The 13,961-nt window shown below is 48.8% G+C and overlaps 1 protein-coding gene across 2 annotated transcripts in view; it reads right to left on the reverse strand.

Annotated features, from left to right (window-relative positions):
* Nucleotides 1-4,031: 4,031 nt before the first annotated feature.
* USP5 (ubiquitin specific peptidase 5) overlaps nt 4,032-13,961 on the reverse strand; it is a 151,581-nt gene continuing 141,651 nt past the window's right edge. For both annotated transcript variants that reach the window (XM_086932925.1, XM_086932924.1), the window contains exon 20: nt 4,032-4,752. In XM_086932925.1, coding sequence (XP_086789051.1) covers nt 4,659-4,752 — 94 coding nt within the window. In that variant the 3' untranslated portion in view covers nt 4,032-4,658. The remainder of the gene's footprint in view (nt 4,753-13,961) is intronic.

A 13,961-nucleotide genomic window follows, 5' to 3' on the forward strand; every position in this document is an offset into this window, starting at 1 on the left:
GATCTGGCCGTAGCTCTACTGTTCCTAAACCCCTTCAGCACGGAGTCCATTTTCTCTCCAAAAAGACAGGAGCCAACAGAGGGCATGTCCATAAACGAGGCTTGGACATACCCTGAAAAAACAGCCATTCTTACTCAGGCTTGCCGCTGCGGGGCCACTGAAGATGAAATGGCTCTACCCAGCGAGTCAGTCATGGTGCGCCCAAGTCAGTTGTGTTGCGTCCACATCATATGGTGAACTTTGCTGATCTCTCCTATCAGCAATAGCTTGGGAGAGAATGGCTAGGGCCTCCTCCGAGACCATGGGCAGCACTTGCGCACTGATTCCCAGATTGTATGGGAATTTCGGCCCAAAAGGCAGCCGGTCTTTACCAACCGCAGAGCAAAGCTGGCAGAAGACAACAGTCTCTTTCCAAAGATATCCACCCTTTTCGATTCCCTAACAGGTTGAGTGGCCTAGGAAACATGCCTGGGTTGATCCTAGAAGTGGAGGCTTGGACCACCGAAGTGGGGTGATGGGTAAGGAAACTGAGGTCTCCAGGAGCGAGGCAATGGTAGTGGGCAATCGTCCTATGCACAGGAGCCCCTGTGCATGGCTTGGACCAGGCCCATAGTAGGATGTCAGTAAGGGCTTCATTAAATAGGAGTAAGGATTTGAAGGGGGCAACTCTCAGCTAAAGCACCTTTGTCGAGATGGTGCCCTTTGACAGCCACTGAGGGCAGCTGAAGGTCCAAGAGCTCAGCCACCCTATGCACCAACATAGCAAAAGAGACTTCCTCCTCTGTCGCCACAGTAGGAGGAGAGACCAAGCCAGTGTCAGGCAAAAAGTCTAGCCCACTGGCCTCTGCCAGTTCTTCAAACCAGTTGTCCTCCTGGTCTAAGAGATGCTGGTAACCATAAGGGTTCTCAGACCCATCCCATTCCTCTCCCTCTCCCGGCTTATCAAGAGTAAAAGGCACTGGCTCTGCTCCAGAGAGCCTGGTCCCAGTCAGTGCCAGACGTTTTTTTGTGTGACCTCACACCAGGAGTGGATTGTCAGCAAAAAAGCTAGTCAGAAAATGACTGAGGGTGGCTCAGAAAGGATCAGAGCTATCTGGTACAGAAAGGAAAGAACTGAATTTAGCTCGCTGGGGTGGAGCCTATATATGTTACGGGCACATCACTTCCTCTGCAGGGCAGAACAACGCCATCTACTGGGGCGCAGGGGTACTGCTAAATCTTCCGGTTTGAGTCAGACGTCTGGGGATGTTTTAAGGTAGGGAATCTACAGCTAGAAGTCTCCATCAGCTCAGGTCTTTGAAGTTCTCTGCCAAGGTCTTAAGCATTTTGCAGAGCAAAGTGAGGTATTCAACCCACCTTTTTAGCCATAGATAGAATCTCCACTAAGAGGTCATCCTCGCCATGCACCACATCAAGTTTGATGTTGTGATGCTGAACAGCCCTCTATAACTGCATGGTGTACAATGATGAAGTTGGAAGGAAAAGCCTTTATTGGAGTGGGATCTAGGTCTGGGTCGTCCAGTGGTTCAACCCTGTTCTCCTCCCAGAGATCATCTTGTCCCCAGAGTGGATAGCTCATAATATGGTTCCCTGGGGTCATATGGACTACCCTGGCTGGAGTCCTCTGCATCTGAATCTGAGAAGTGGTATGGCAGCTAAGGAGGAGAGGGTGTGCAGGGCCAACAAGATTGTTGTGTAGTAGGCCTCGGGGTAAGTGGCTGTTGTGGAGAACTAGTGGCATGTCCCTAACTGTTCTGGGAGCAAAGAAGGTGTATGGCTCCTGAAAATGCTGCTTCCTCAAAAGTGAGCCTCCTTTTTTTGGTGTCTGGCAAGTGTGTGGTTGCTGATACGACCATATAGGGATAAAGCTCTTCTTCTGCCGGACCACAGGCATCTCAAAAAGCTGTAGGTCAATCCGGACCTTTCTCGAAGTCAGGTGTTCTTTTGTGGCCGGCCTGGGTACAGGTCTGGCTATTGACCTCAAAGTATATTCTGTCTCTGAAACTGTTTTTTGGGGCCTTGGGAACAAGGCAATTGATGAGTAGCTCTATTTGATGCTCCTGGCTGCTTTCTTGCTCGAGGCTGAAGGGCCTTGGGGTAAAGAGTTGTCGGCTGCATGAGGCAGGCCAGAAAGTAGATGTCTTTTCACGCTATTTTCGGGGCGTGTTGACCAACTCTGTTAGAAGTGGAGCTCCATCTCAACCAGCGATCGCTTCTGAGCATGAACCATGTGTGGTTGACTCTTGGACGTAGGAGGTGGAACAGTGACCCTGGGTTTGGTCTTTGTCTTGGCTCCTGGGCACTGGCATTCCAGGAGCTAATCTTCTTTAAGCTGGGGCTCAGATGTGTCTGGAGGATAGTACCCTGTTTCCCCGCTCTCGTTCTGCCGGCTGTAGGCCTGATGAACCCTCCTCATCCCCTTTTGGTGCCCAAGAGGTTCTCCAGACCAAACAGGTCCAGCTTGGGGGGGGGGGGGGGGGGGGGGGGGACTCTTTCTGCTTTATTTTATGGTGTGCTTAGTAGCAAGCGCATCAATGCTGGATGGCCGTTTTACACTAAAAAACAGGTCTGCTTGTCGTACTTGCTGGACAATTACAAATTCCATGCCCTATGTTGATCTGACTGGATGAACCTAGCATTGCACTTAGGGCAGAATTGAAATGGTATTCTCAACAAAACAAGCCATTCTCCAAATATGACCACATTCCTCAAAGGAGCAGCCTCAGCGCCGCTCAAAGGGGAGTCCTTCCTGTTGTGATCCGGCTAAGATTTCTAATCTCTGGAATCAATGCTCTCGAAAACGGGTGCTATGTGCAGAAGTTTACCTGTCATTGTTGTCGAAGTTCGGATGGCAGGACGGTCCTAGGTCACAGATTTGGCACACAAACGTCCAAACTATGATCTGAGGTGATGTAATTGTCCTGGTGATTGTGGGTCAAGTGTGGAGTCATAACAGATCATTGTCTTGGTGAGTGTGGGCTAAGTGTGAGTCACAAGAACAATCCTCAGCACACGTAAATGGTGTCACAGTAATTACAGAAGTGCGTAGTGTGAGCACAAATTAAACACAAGTAAGTGAATTCTTGTTCTTTTCTTTGATTTTCTGGGTCTTCAGACAGCCGACGCGTGTTTAGTTACTTACAAGGTAAATCGTACCGCAACTCAAGGCTATGTCCATGTTCCGTACTCTGAGTTACACGAGGAGCAACGTACTTTAGACCAGATATATCGAATCACGAATCTGAGCCTGTTAGGACGTAATAGGATCCCTTGGATATATGCACTGCTGCCTTTGATGTCGCGAGAAACTGAATCCCTTTGCGGGTTGGAATTATCACCACAAAAGAAGGATTTCTCTAAAGATGACAGACTTGATAAAGTCGCAGGACGATTTCCCTTGTAAGCGACGAAACACGTGTCGGCTGTCTGAAGATCCAGAAAATATAAGAAAATAACAAGAATTCACTTGTGTTCAATTTGTGCTCACACTAAGCACTTCTGTAATTACTGTGACACCATTTACGTGTGCTGAGGATTGTTCTTCGGTATGTTTAGTTGGCTCAGGCTGCTAGTTTTGGGGGGGTGGGGGGGAATCAGTGGTCTCCTCACCTTACTGCACTGTGACAAAGAAAGATAGTTTCACACCAATATTTGTGCTATTCACCCAAGTGGCGCCATCCTTCCTAAATAAAATACCACTGTCCAGTAGCTTTTGTAAGTGTGAGTGACCACAGGTCTGATGACTAGAAATCTTTCAAAGAAAAACTATTTTCAAAAATCTACACCAACATTAGATAGCAGGAGTACACAGAAATGGGTACCTAAAGCCACACATGCTATGACAATATTTCTCAATATATCTTAAAAGTTGTTCTTGGTTTCCGCATGTACATGGAGATATTTTTGGCTTATGAATATTAATGTGTATGTCATGGAGAATCGGTCTGCACTCTAAACATCTAAACAAACTAGTTAATTACCAACATGCACATATATGGAAAAAAAGCATCACAGATTCTTCAAATGGCACATCCTTGTAATAATGGTTTATTTTCACACATGTCCATTTCCTTATGGTACTCTGGAGAAAAGGTTGTGATAGAAACCACTCCATTTCTTTCGGCTTCCAGAACATTTTACATCTCTGGTGACGGCACTGCCGCCTCACGTCAATCATCTGCAGAGCGTTGAACTTGCAGCAGAGAGGGGCAATAATAAGAGAAGAGGGTGCTGTAGCACCTCCACCGCCACACCAAAGCGCTAAGCCACACAGCCTTGGGAAGAGGGACTAGCGGAGCATGGACGCTAGTATGGAGTTGGCTACAAGAAGCAAAGCATTGTGGGTGTTGGTGTATACATTTAACAATCCAGTTCCCGGCCCCAGCCTTAGCACCCATAGCTCCTCAAGGGATGTTTACTCTACTTTGCAGATTAGTGTCCATTCCCTTCATAGCCACAGAAACAAAACACAAGTGATGTCTGTGTAGAACAAAAGAAAGAGCAGAAGGTTTGAACTAAGGGTGGGCTTGCTCAGCTCAATCTGTCTCTATCTCTCTGTTCATCTCCTATTAGATCACACCCTAGCCGGCTCTGCTGACAGCTCAACTTTCCCTGTTCCAGGTAGAGGTGGCAGTGGTGAAGAAGTGTGGACGACATCTCTAGCTCGGCACACGTTGATAAAAATAGATGTAGCCCAAATCCTTTGGAGGTTTCTCAGACGCACAGACTTTCTGGTCGTTGTAGATCACCCACCTGCAGCAAAAACAAAATTAAAAAATTAGAAAGAGAAATATGTTGCACACAAGTTAAAAAAACTAAGATAAGATGACTACCTATTTGAAAAAGTAAAGAGAGGACTCTGAGGTGATAGAAGGGCACACATTGCAAAAAGTTGCACTGTAAACAAGGAAAATGGAACCGCTCAAATGTGAACCAGTGCATGAGGAAGAAAGTGATATAAGCGTATAAAAGGTATGGGATAATCTTGGACTTGATTACATTCAGTGATAAATCCATGGCTCGTTCTCCAACGATATAAAAGAAATATATATTTTTTGATTTTGAAATTATTCTGCCTTCTTTTTCCAATTTAAAATGTGGTCGCACTATGACAATTTTTTTTAACAACTGTTAAGCACAGTTATTAACCTGCTCAATAGGGGGTATCCTCAATCTTTCATCTTAGTTGTTTTCAAGTTTTTGCCCAGGTTAAATTCTAAGTCGTTCTCTTAATTATATTCCAGTAGTCGATAGCTGTGATTGCAAGCATGATGGTGTTAGCTTACTTGGATGATATAATCATCCCATCACTAAGTAGGTAATTGGTTAAAAACATACACACACACACACACACACACACACACACACACAAACACACAAACACACACACAAACACACAAACACACACACAAACACACACACAAACACACACACAAACACACACACAAACACACACACAAACACACACACAAACAAACAAAGCTGGCTCTCCATTTAGTTTACAAAAAGGAGGTATACTGTGTAAAGAGTCCAGGAATCCTTCACGAGCGGACAGGGGCTTGCTCTAGCAATCCCAATGAGCTCTCTAAAGGGGTAGTGTGGTCAAGCAGCCTAAGGTCCTGAATATGGGTTTGGCGGTCTGGCAGCTGTCCGCCACGCCAGCACCGCGCTGCAAGATCCCCAAACACATAGTCAGACTGCCCGCTGGATTACAAGTTAATCCTGCGCGAGTGGTCCTGATGCAGTGGTCCCACTGTGGTGCATATTGAAGCCACTTATGTGTGCTTAGACATGCAGCGTCGTGAGACTGCCACAGCCCATTCCTGTACCGAAAGAAATGCACAGGCCCTCTGGTACTTCATTAAAAAAAAATGTAATTGTTGTCTGGTGAAGATTTGTTTACTTATTTATGCTTTATGTAATTTTTCAAACTCTCTATTTTCAAGGTAAAGACAACTTTTTTATTGCATTACAACTAACTTTCCTTCAACATTTTAGCCATATACATTTAGCTCAAATGTACATTGAATAGCCACACATATCAGGCTGCAGGGTCGTCCAAATGACTATCAATCTTATATGTGTTATCAATCTAAAAGGTGAACATTTTGTTAACTAGTGATCATTAGAGTACAGTAGAGTGCACCCTAATGTGAATGAAACTTTTGAAGGGCTTATTATGTGCCCAGGAAGTGCATTGTTTCTGGTCCCAGAGAGAGCAGGGATCCAGAAACCTGTCTGGTGGTGCCAGGCTGCCTACAGCCAGTCTGTGACTACACCAGTGTTGGTAGGTTTTCAGGGGGCCTGAGGTGCCCTCTGAGTAAATGGTTAAATAAATCCCACACTGGCATCAGTGTGGGTTTACTGAGAGGAGTAGTTTGGTACCAAACTCCTGTACTGGGGTGAATGGATGACATTGTTCTACATTCTGTCCATCAATTGTTCTTTTTGCATTTGTCACCCTGGGTGGGTCGGGTATGCCCAGACGTGGGTCATGTGCTCTCCATGCCACTGGACTCAAGCTATCCTGGCTGATGAGGGGTGAAACCCCGAAACCGGTCCTGAAACGCTTGTTTCCAGTCAGGGAGGACCTGGCCTGGCAGTTTGGGCTGGACTGTTCTGATTGGGCGCAGGGTCAAGACTGATTTGCATATGGCTGGGTTCAAACGGAAATGGCATGGTAGCCAAAAAAACGATGGATTTAGGCCCAGATCTCTGTACTGGGGTGAACGTATGACATTGTTCTGCATTCTGTCCATCAATTGTTCATTTTGCATTTGTCACCCGAGTGGGTTGGCTATGCCCAGACGTGGGTCCCGTGCTCTCCATGCCACTGGGCCCAAGCTATCCTGGCTGATATGGGGTGAAACCCCGAAACCGGTCTTAGGATGTTTGTTTCCCGTCCAGGGAGGACCTGGCTGACAGTTCAGGCTGGACTGTTTCCATTGGGCGCAGGGTCAAGGCAGATTTGCATATGGCTGCGTTCAAACTGGAATGGCATGGTGACTAAAGAAACAATGGATTTAGTCCCAGATCTCTGTACTGGGGGGAATGTATGACATTGTTCTGCATTCTGTCTATCAATTGTTCTTTTTGCACCCTCCTGTGAGGGGGGGGGCATAGTCCTAGCCCCAATTGAAGGAGCCGCCCCATCTTCAAGATGGCGGGAGTGAAAGATTTTGCGTCCCCCACTTTTGGGGTGGAGTTGGCAGAGGTGGGCACACCTATTCTTCCTAGGTCTTTCCACCGGTTTTCCCACCTAAAGTCAGGATGTAAACCAGGGGCTGCCATCTGCTGCTAACAACAGAGGTTGGGGGGGGGGGGGTCACATTACAAAAGTAACAGGCCTTTGAAACTTTCAGTTTATAGGGGGGTATTCGCTGTAATAACCAAGTGAGTTGATTGACAAGCTGGACATTCTACTTCTTACTTACAGTTGTGTCTAAAAGTATCTTAGGTCATTGGAAAAATGAAAGTGAGCTCTCACACCATGTTTGGTATTCGTGGGTATGATATGATTGCAGGTCTTATTCAAACGATAGGCAAATCTCATTTTAAAATTAAAGACGACAAATTATTGGATACATTCGATCTTCATCTACAACAAGTGGAACCTCCTTAAGCTTACAATGTATTGTTTCTCTTTTTAATCTTTGCCGCAGAAAACGTAGGTTCTTGGAACTCCCTATGAATGTTATTCCTGAATTGCATGCTGTAGTTGCTTTCATGGGTTTGAGTAGTGTGGCTTGGGTGGTATTATGTTTTTTCCTTTCACTATGCTTCTTGCTGTAATCATGCATTTTTTCCAATTAAATTCTCTGTGACAACATTGTCTATAGTATGAAAGATATTAGTAAATGTGAGAGAGAGGTTATTCTGCCTCTTTGATAACCCAATACGCTATTTTAGTTTGATATCTGGTTAGATAGTTCCTTGGGAGACTAATTACTTTTTGTCTGAGAGGAAGGCGTAATTATAGACATATATCCCTAGCTATGTGTCATCTGCTAAATAACAGATTCCATAAAGCTGTGAGAGTACTGCCATAATGCTCAACGCTGAGAAAGCATTTGATTTAGTAGAGTGGCAAGTGCTATATGCAAAATGGGCCGAAGTTCTTGAGGTCCTTGAGGTCCGCCTTGGGCTTCTTGAGGAGGGCGTTGATTTTGGCATGCTTCCAGCTTTCGGGGAATGCCGCTGTTTCGGAGGAGATGTTGATGACCTTCCGTAGTTGGGGTGCGATGGCTGCGTCTGCTTTGTTGAATACGTGGTGTGGGCACGGGTCTGACGGAGATCCTGAGTGGATGAAGTTCATGACCTTGCGTGTCTCGTCGTCGTTGGACCAGGAGGTCAGGCAGATGGCGCTGGTGGGTTCACAGGGGAGGTGGGGTCTGGCGTAGTCTGGGCGGTCGTGGTGTTGAAGCAGTCGTGGATGTCAGCGATCTTGCGGTGGAAGAAGATGGCTAGTAAGTCGCAGAGTTCTTGTAAGGGCGGGATGTCGTTGGCGCTGGGGTTGGAGAGTTCCTTTACGATGATGAAAAGCGCTTTGCTGTTGTGTGCATTGTTATCCAGGCGGTCTTTGAAGGAGGATCTCTTGGCTAATCTGATGGTGGTGGTGGTGTCTCCGGATGGCGTCCTTGTGTGCTGCGTGGTTGTCCGGTGTGCGTTCGTGGAGCCATATTTTCTCCAGTTTTCGGCATGCGCGTTTGGAGGTCTGGAGCTCGTCGGCGAACCAGGTGGCTCTCTTGCTGGCCTGGTTGTTGGAGGGTTTCTTGAGCAGAGCGAGGGTGTTGGCGCAGTCGTCGATCCACTGTCTGAGGTTGCGGGCTGCGGCATCTGGGTTGGTGGGTTTGGTTGGTGAGTTCTGGGCGAGGGTACTGGTCAGCCGGTCTTCGGTGACTTTGCTCCAGCAGAGGCTAGGCAGCTGTTGGGTGCAGTGGTGCGTGGTCGGTTTCTTGAAGGTGAAATGGATGCAGCGGTGGTCTGTCCAGTGGAGTTCGGTGGTGTGGTCGAAGGCGACGTGGGTGCCTGTGGAGAAGATGGGGTCCAGCGTGTGGCCGGCAGCTTGGGTGGGTGCGGTGACAAGTTGTCTGAGGCCGAGGTTGGCGAGGTTATTGATCAGGGTGGCGGAGTTGGCGTCGTTGTTGTTCTCGAGGTGGAAGTTCAGGTCACCAAGGAGGATGTAGTCCGTGAAGGCGAGTGCATGAATACTAGCGAGGTCGGCGATGGAGTCGCTGAACTGAGCCCGAGGTCCGGGGGGTCTATAGATGAGTGTTCCTCTGGGGTCGGTATGGATCTGGAAGTGCAGGTGTTCGGCAGTGTTGAGGGTGTCGTCTGCGTGGGTGGCGACCTTGAGGGTGGATTTGTGGACGATGGCTATCCCGCTTCTGGTTCTGTTGGCGCAATCCCTGCGGGTGATCTTGTAGCCATCCGGGATGGCTATGGCGATGTCGGGCGCCGAGGAGTCGTTCCACCAGGTCTCGGTCAGGAAGGCCACGTCTGGGGCGGAGGTGTCTAGCAGGTCCCAGACATCGACGGCGTGTTTGCGTACAGAGCGGGTGTTGAGGAGTATGCAGCGGAGGTGTATGGGTCCTGTCCTTGGAGGTTTGGTGGTTCTGTCGCAGGTGAAGCTGCAGGTGCGGCAGGAGAAGGGACCGTGGGTCCATTTCGGGGTGGCCTGGAAGCAGGTGTGGTTTCAGCCGGCGTTGAGTGCGTGGAGGCTGCTGGCATCGAAGTGGAGTCTGGTGTCGTGGCGTTCGCGGGCTCCAGGGGTTCTGGCGCTGGGTGCGGTCTGGGCGCAGACAGGCTTGCCTTAGGCGCACCTTCGGCGCGCGGCCGCGCAGCTGCCGCCATTTTAAGAGGAGCTGGGAGGGAGGAGCAGCTGGGAGAAGGGAGGAGGGAGGCGGGTGTCAGCGGGTGGGCGGGGCGGCGGGAAAGCGAGTGGGCAGGGGGGGGCAAGCCAAGGGCACAGGGCACAAAGCGCTGGTTGGACCTGCAGCGGGGGAGCGACCTACCTGGAAGGTCAAGGGTCGCTCTCCTCACTGCGCAGTTGCAGCCAATTTAAGGGGAGCTGGGAGGGAGGAGCAGCTGGGAGACGGGAGGCAGGGGTCAGCAAGTGGGCGCGGGGCCGCAGGGGCAGCAGCAGTGGGAAAGCGAATTGGCAGGGGGCGCAAGCTAAGAGCTCAGGGCACAAAGCGCTGGTTGGAGCTGCAGCGGGGGGCAACCTACCTGGAAGGTCAAGGGTCGCTCTCCTCACCGCGCAGCTGGCGCCAATTTAAGGGGAGAGTGGAGGGACGAACAGCGGCGAGGCAGGGTTCAGCGGGTGGGCAGGGCCACAGGGGCATCAGCGGCGGGAAATAGAGTGGGCAGGGGGGGGCAAGCCAAGGGCACAAAGCGCTGGTTGGAGCTGCAGCGGGGGGGAGCGACCTACCTGGAAGGTCAAGGGTCGCTCTCCTCACCGCGCAGCTGCCATCAATTTAAGGGGAGCTGTGAGGGAGGAGCAGCTGGGAGGCAGGGGTCAGCGAGTGGGTGCGGGAGGGTGGGGCCGCAGGGGCAGCAGCGGCGGGAAAGCGAGTGGGCAAGCCAAAGGCACAGGGCACAAAGCGCTGGTTGGAGATGCAGCGGGGGAAGGGGGGGGGGGGGGGGAAATCGATCTACCTGGAAGGTCAACCAAAATTCTACCAAATTCTATCAACAATGTATCCACCTTCCCTGTTGGTGGAAGGGACATCTGCCTAAAGAGCAGGGGTCTGTGTTGCTTGACTTGAAATAATATTTGTGGCAACGTTTGTACAAGGAAGCAATTAAATGAAGAATATAGATGCAAAAAAAGAAAATGCTCTTAGCGTCTGCCGTGTATATTCAGTGAAGTTCAGAGGAGTCATCTCTGCTTATTAAAGTCAGCCTATTGTTTGCTCCTGGTAGGCACTTCACACCTTCTTCACACCTATTCAAATGCTAATCCCTGGTTGCCAGAAGTGCGTGAGCGAATGCAAATTTAGCCTCCAGTAACTTCAGACAGAGAAAAGTTAACTTTCTAAAAGTTATTTTCATTATTAAATAGCAAACTTCACCATTGAATTGGATTTTAAATAACTGTTAAAAATAGTTGATTATTTTTCTAACAAGTCCCATTCCCAAAATACGGTATTAGGATTGTAATCGGTTTCTGATGTTCTTCATAGGACAGCTAGGTCTGCCACAGTGAAAAATAGCGTTGGGCGCTAATCACTGTAAGGACATGTTAACGTTCAATGTCTACATGTCGTACTTTAAAATATAACCTGTCTTTTGGGCTACCAAGCCTACTAAGGGGGGGGGGGGGCACTTATTCATATTGAAAGGGGAGGTTTTGATCTGTCAGTCGGGTTTAAACATCCTTAGTCAGACTGCAATGGTAGGCCTGAAGCCACATTGTCATTGTAGTGGATGGCACAATACGTGCTGCAGTCCACTAGTAACATTTAACTTACAGGCCCTTGATGCATTTGTAACTATATACTAGAGACTTGCACGTAATATACCAATTAGGAATATGCAAATTCGATCGTGCCTAAAGAGGGATGATAGGTACTTTATCACTGGTTAGCAAGGTCAAAGTGCACAGAGTTCTAAAGAGAGTAAAAAATTATAGGGTCCAGCAAAAGGCGAAAAACACAGGGTGACCACACAGAAAAGGAGCTGTCCCTCCCCCTGCCTTTGTTGCGATTGTCCTTGTAGCCACCCTTTGGTGTATCCCCTGCCCTTCTCTTGGTAAAAAGGCTGCTGCTGGCTCTAATATGAAGGGGGGATCAGGAAATGTGGCCATGGTGCCTCCTTGAGGCTCCTGCCTCTGAAAGGAGCCTCTGGAAGCTGGAGTTTTAAAGGGCACCCATAATTTTTGCAATATTGATGACCTTTTATATTATCTTCTCCGGACTCTACAACCACCTTAGGCTCAAAAAGGTGTTCCACATCAAATGAAATGTTGAGGAGACTGTGTACAACTTACGACTTAAACCCCGAGATACAGAGCCAGGTATGGCGTCGGAAAAGAACACTGATGTTAACCCCCTGGGAGGCAGTGTCCACAGCATAGAGGACGCAACAAACAGTAGAGCTGTTTTTGCCCTGGCTACTATCTCCTCCACTCTTTTCCTGGCCTCCTTCACCAGTTCATCTTTTTTTCCCTGTAGTCTCTATCGTAGTGGGAGAGGAGCTTCACTGAGTTGGTTATGTGCCAATGGGTAACCGCCTCAAAGGCTAACCTCTTGCAGACCGCATCCAGCTTCTTGTGTTCTTTATCAGGCGGAAGGGTGCAATCTGTGGCCTGAGCAGAAGCCCGCTTGTGTGCAGCGTGCATGACTATTGAGTCTGGTAGCACATGGCCCTGATGTACACAGGGTCACTGGGGGAGGTCTTATGCAGATCCACCCTGGGTGTTACAACCCAAGCCTTCACGAGTTCCTGGAATATCTCAGAGGGTCGACGTCATAGTGTGCCATGGCTCAAAGGGTGTGTCGTAAAGGTCAGAAGGGCGAACGGAACTGCCTGGTTCATAAGAGAAGTGTGGGGATCCCTCTAGTGGAGGCAATGGTTTTGGCGTACACAGTCGTGGAGGAGGAGGTAGAGGTAAGAGGTGGAGCATAAGAGGGAGGGTTGGTGCCTATCTCACAATGCTTCTTGGGAATGGGTTTCAGAGCATTCTCAGATGCAGGTGCCTGCTTAAATGCCAGTCTCCTTTTCAAAGCAGTCTCTGTTGAATTCGGGAAGGTGATTTTGCTGTAATTTTCCCAGTAAGGGGATTAATAAAGAGGCGTTTCTGCCTCGCATCACGCTCCTTCTCCAGCTTTTGGAGATTGGCTGCATCAAAGCTTTGTATCTGGCAATCAAGTGTGTTCTTGGTATCAACAATGGCTTGGAAGCCACCGAGGTCAAAGGGGCCTTCAGGTTTGAATGGACTTGAGTCTCGTCAGTGGACTTGGGGCTCGACAGATGAGAGGAACTGGTAACCTTGGACGAATCCTTCGGATCGGAGGTCTTCGTTTAGTGATAACTGGTGGCAGAAGACCTGGGCACTGGTGTTTTGTACACAGGGCTTGACGCCCAACTCCCTCTGGGGCAAAGCTCTGCCCCTGCATGATGCCTCTTGGGAAGTCTGGAGTTAGTGTTGGAGCCGACTGTAGTTAGGCCCCTAGTGGAGGTTTTCGTTCAAGGACTGTTGGTATTGGAGGTCAGTGAAGGACCTTCTTCTAGTTATGAGCCTCTACAAGAGATGGCCTCTGCTCTAGGCGTCTGCTAATGCAGCGGACTGCCTCCAGATTCGATGTCCTCACCTTCCTCAGAGCTGAAGGAATCTTGTTCAAAGAGGTCATGAGTGTCGGGAGCCTACCGTAGTGTACTTTTCCTTGGGACCAATGCCTCTCCCTACAATACCAAAGAGTTTTCTTTGGCCAAAAAGCGAGGAAAGCTTCACAAAAAGTGTCGTTCTTGTTGGGCAAAAGGTACAGGTTAGAAACCTTGTGGTGATCTGAGTGCGGAAACTTGTAGCACGGGGGGGGACAATTCTGGAAAGGAGTTAGTTCCATCACCCTCTGTGCATTCTTTGTTGTGAAAGTTGATAATGCGAAGGAGCACGCGTCCCCGCAGAGGGCACAAAGAATATTTTGTTAAATGACTTGACCATGGGAATCAGTCTCTGCATAGTTCCGTCGAGAGAACGTGGATGACTAAGCCTTTTCCAGCTATTTGTGTTGAAAATTCACCATGCTGGGCCGAAAGAACATGGACAACTCATTAAGTCTCAGAGCCCCCCCCCACCCGTTGGTACAGGCACACACCCAATGTCAGAGAATAACAATCTAACATTGAGTCTGTGCCTACACAGGGCATCTCATGACTTAAAAGACTTTCTTCAAAGAAAAATAACTTCCAAAAGTTTGAGTTCAATACTATATGGCCGGAATATGCACAGCATGTGTACA

The sequence above is a fragment of the Lissotriton vulgaris genome, chromosome 7 (genome assembly GCF_964263255.1).
Source record: "Lissotriton vulgaris chromosome 7, aLisVul1.2, whole genome shotgun sequence".
NCBI classification, from domain to species: Eukaryota; Metazoa; Chordata; class Amphibia; order Caudata; family Salamandridae; genus Lissotriton; species Lissotriton vulgaris.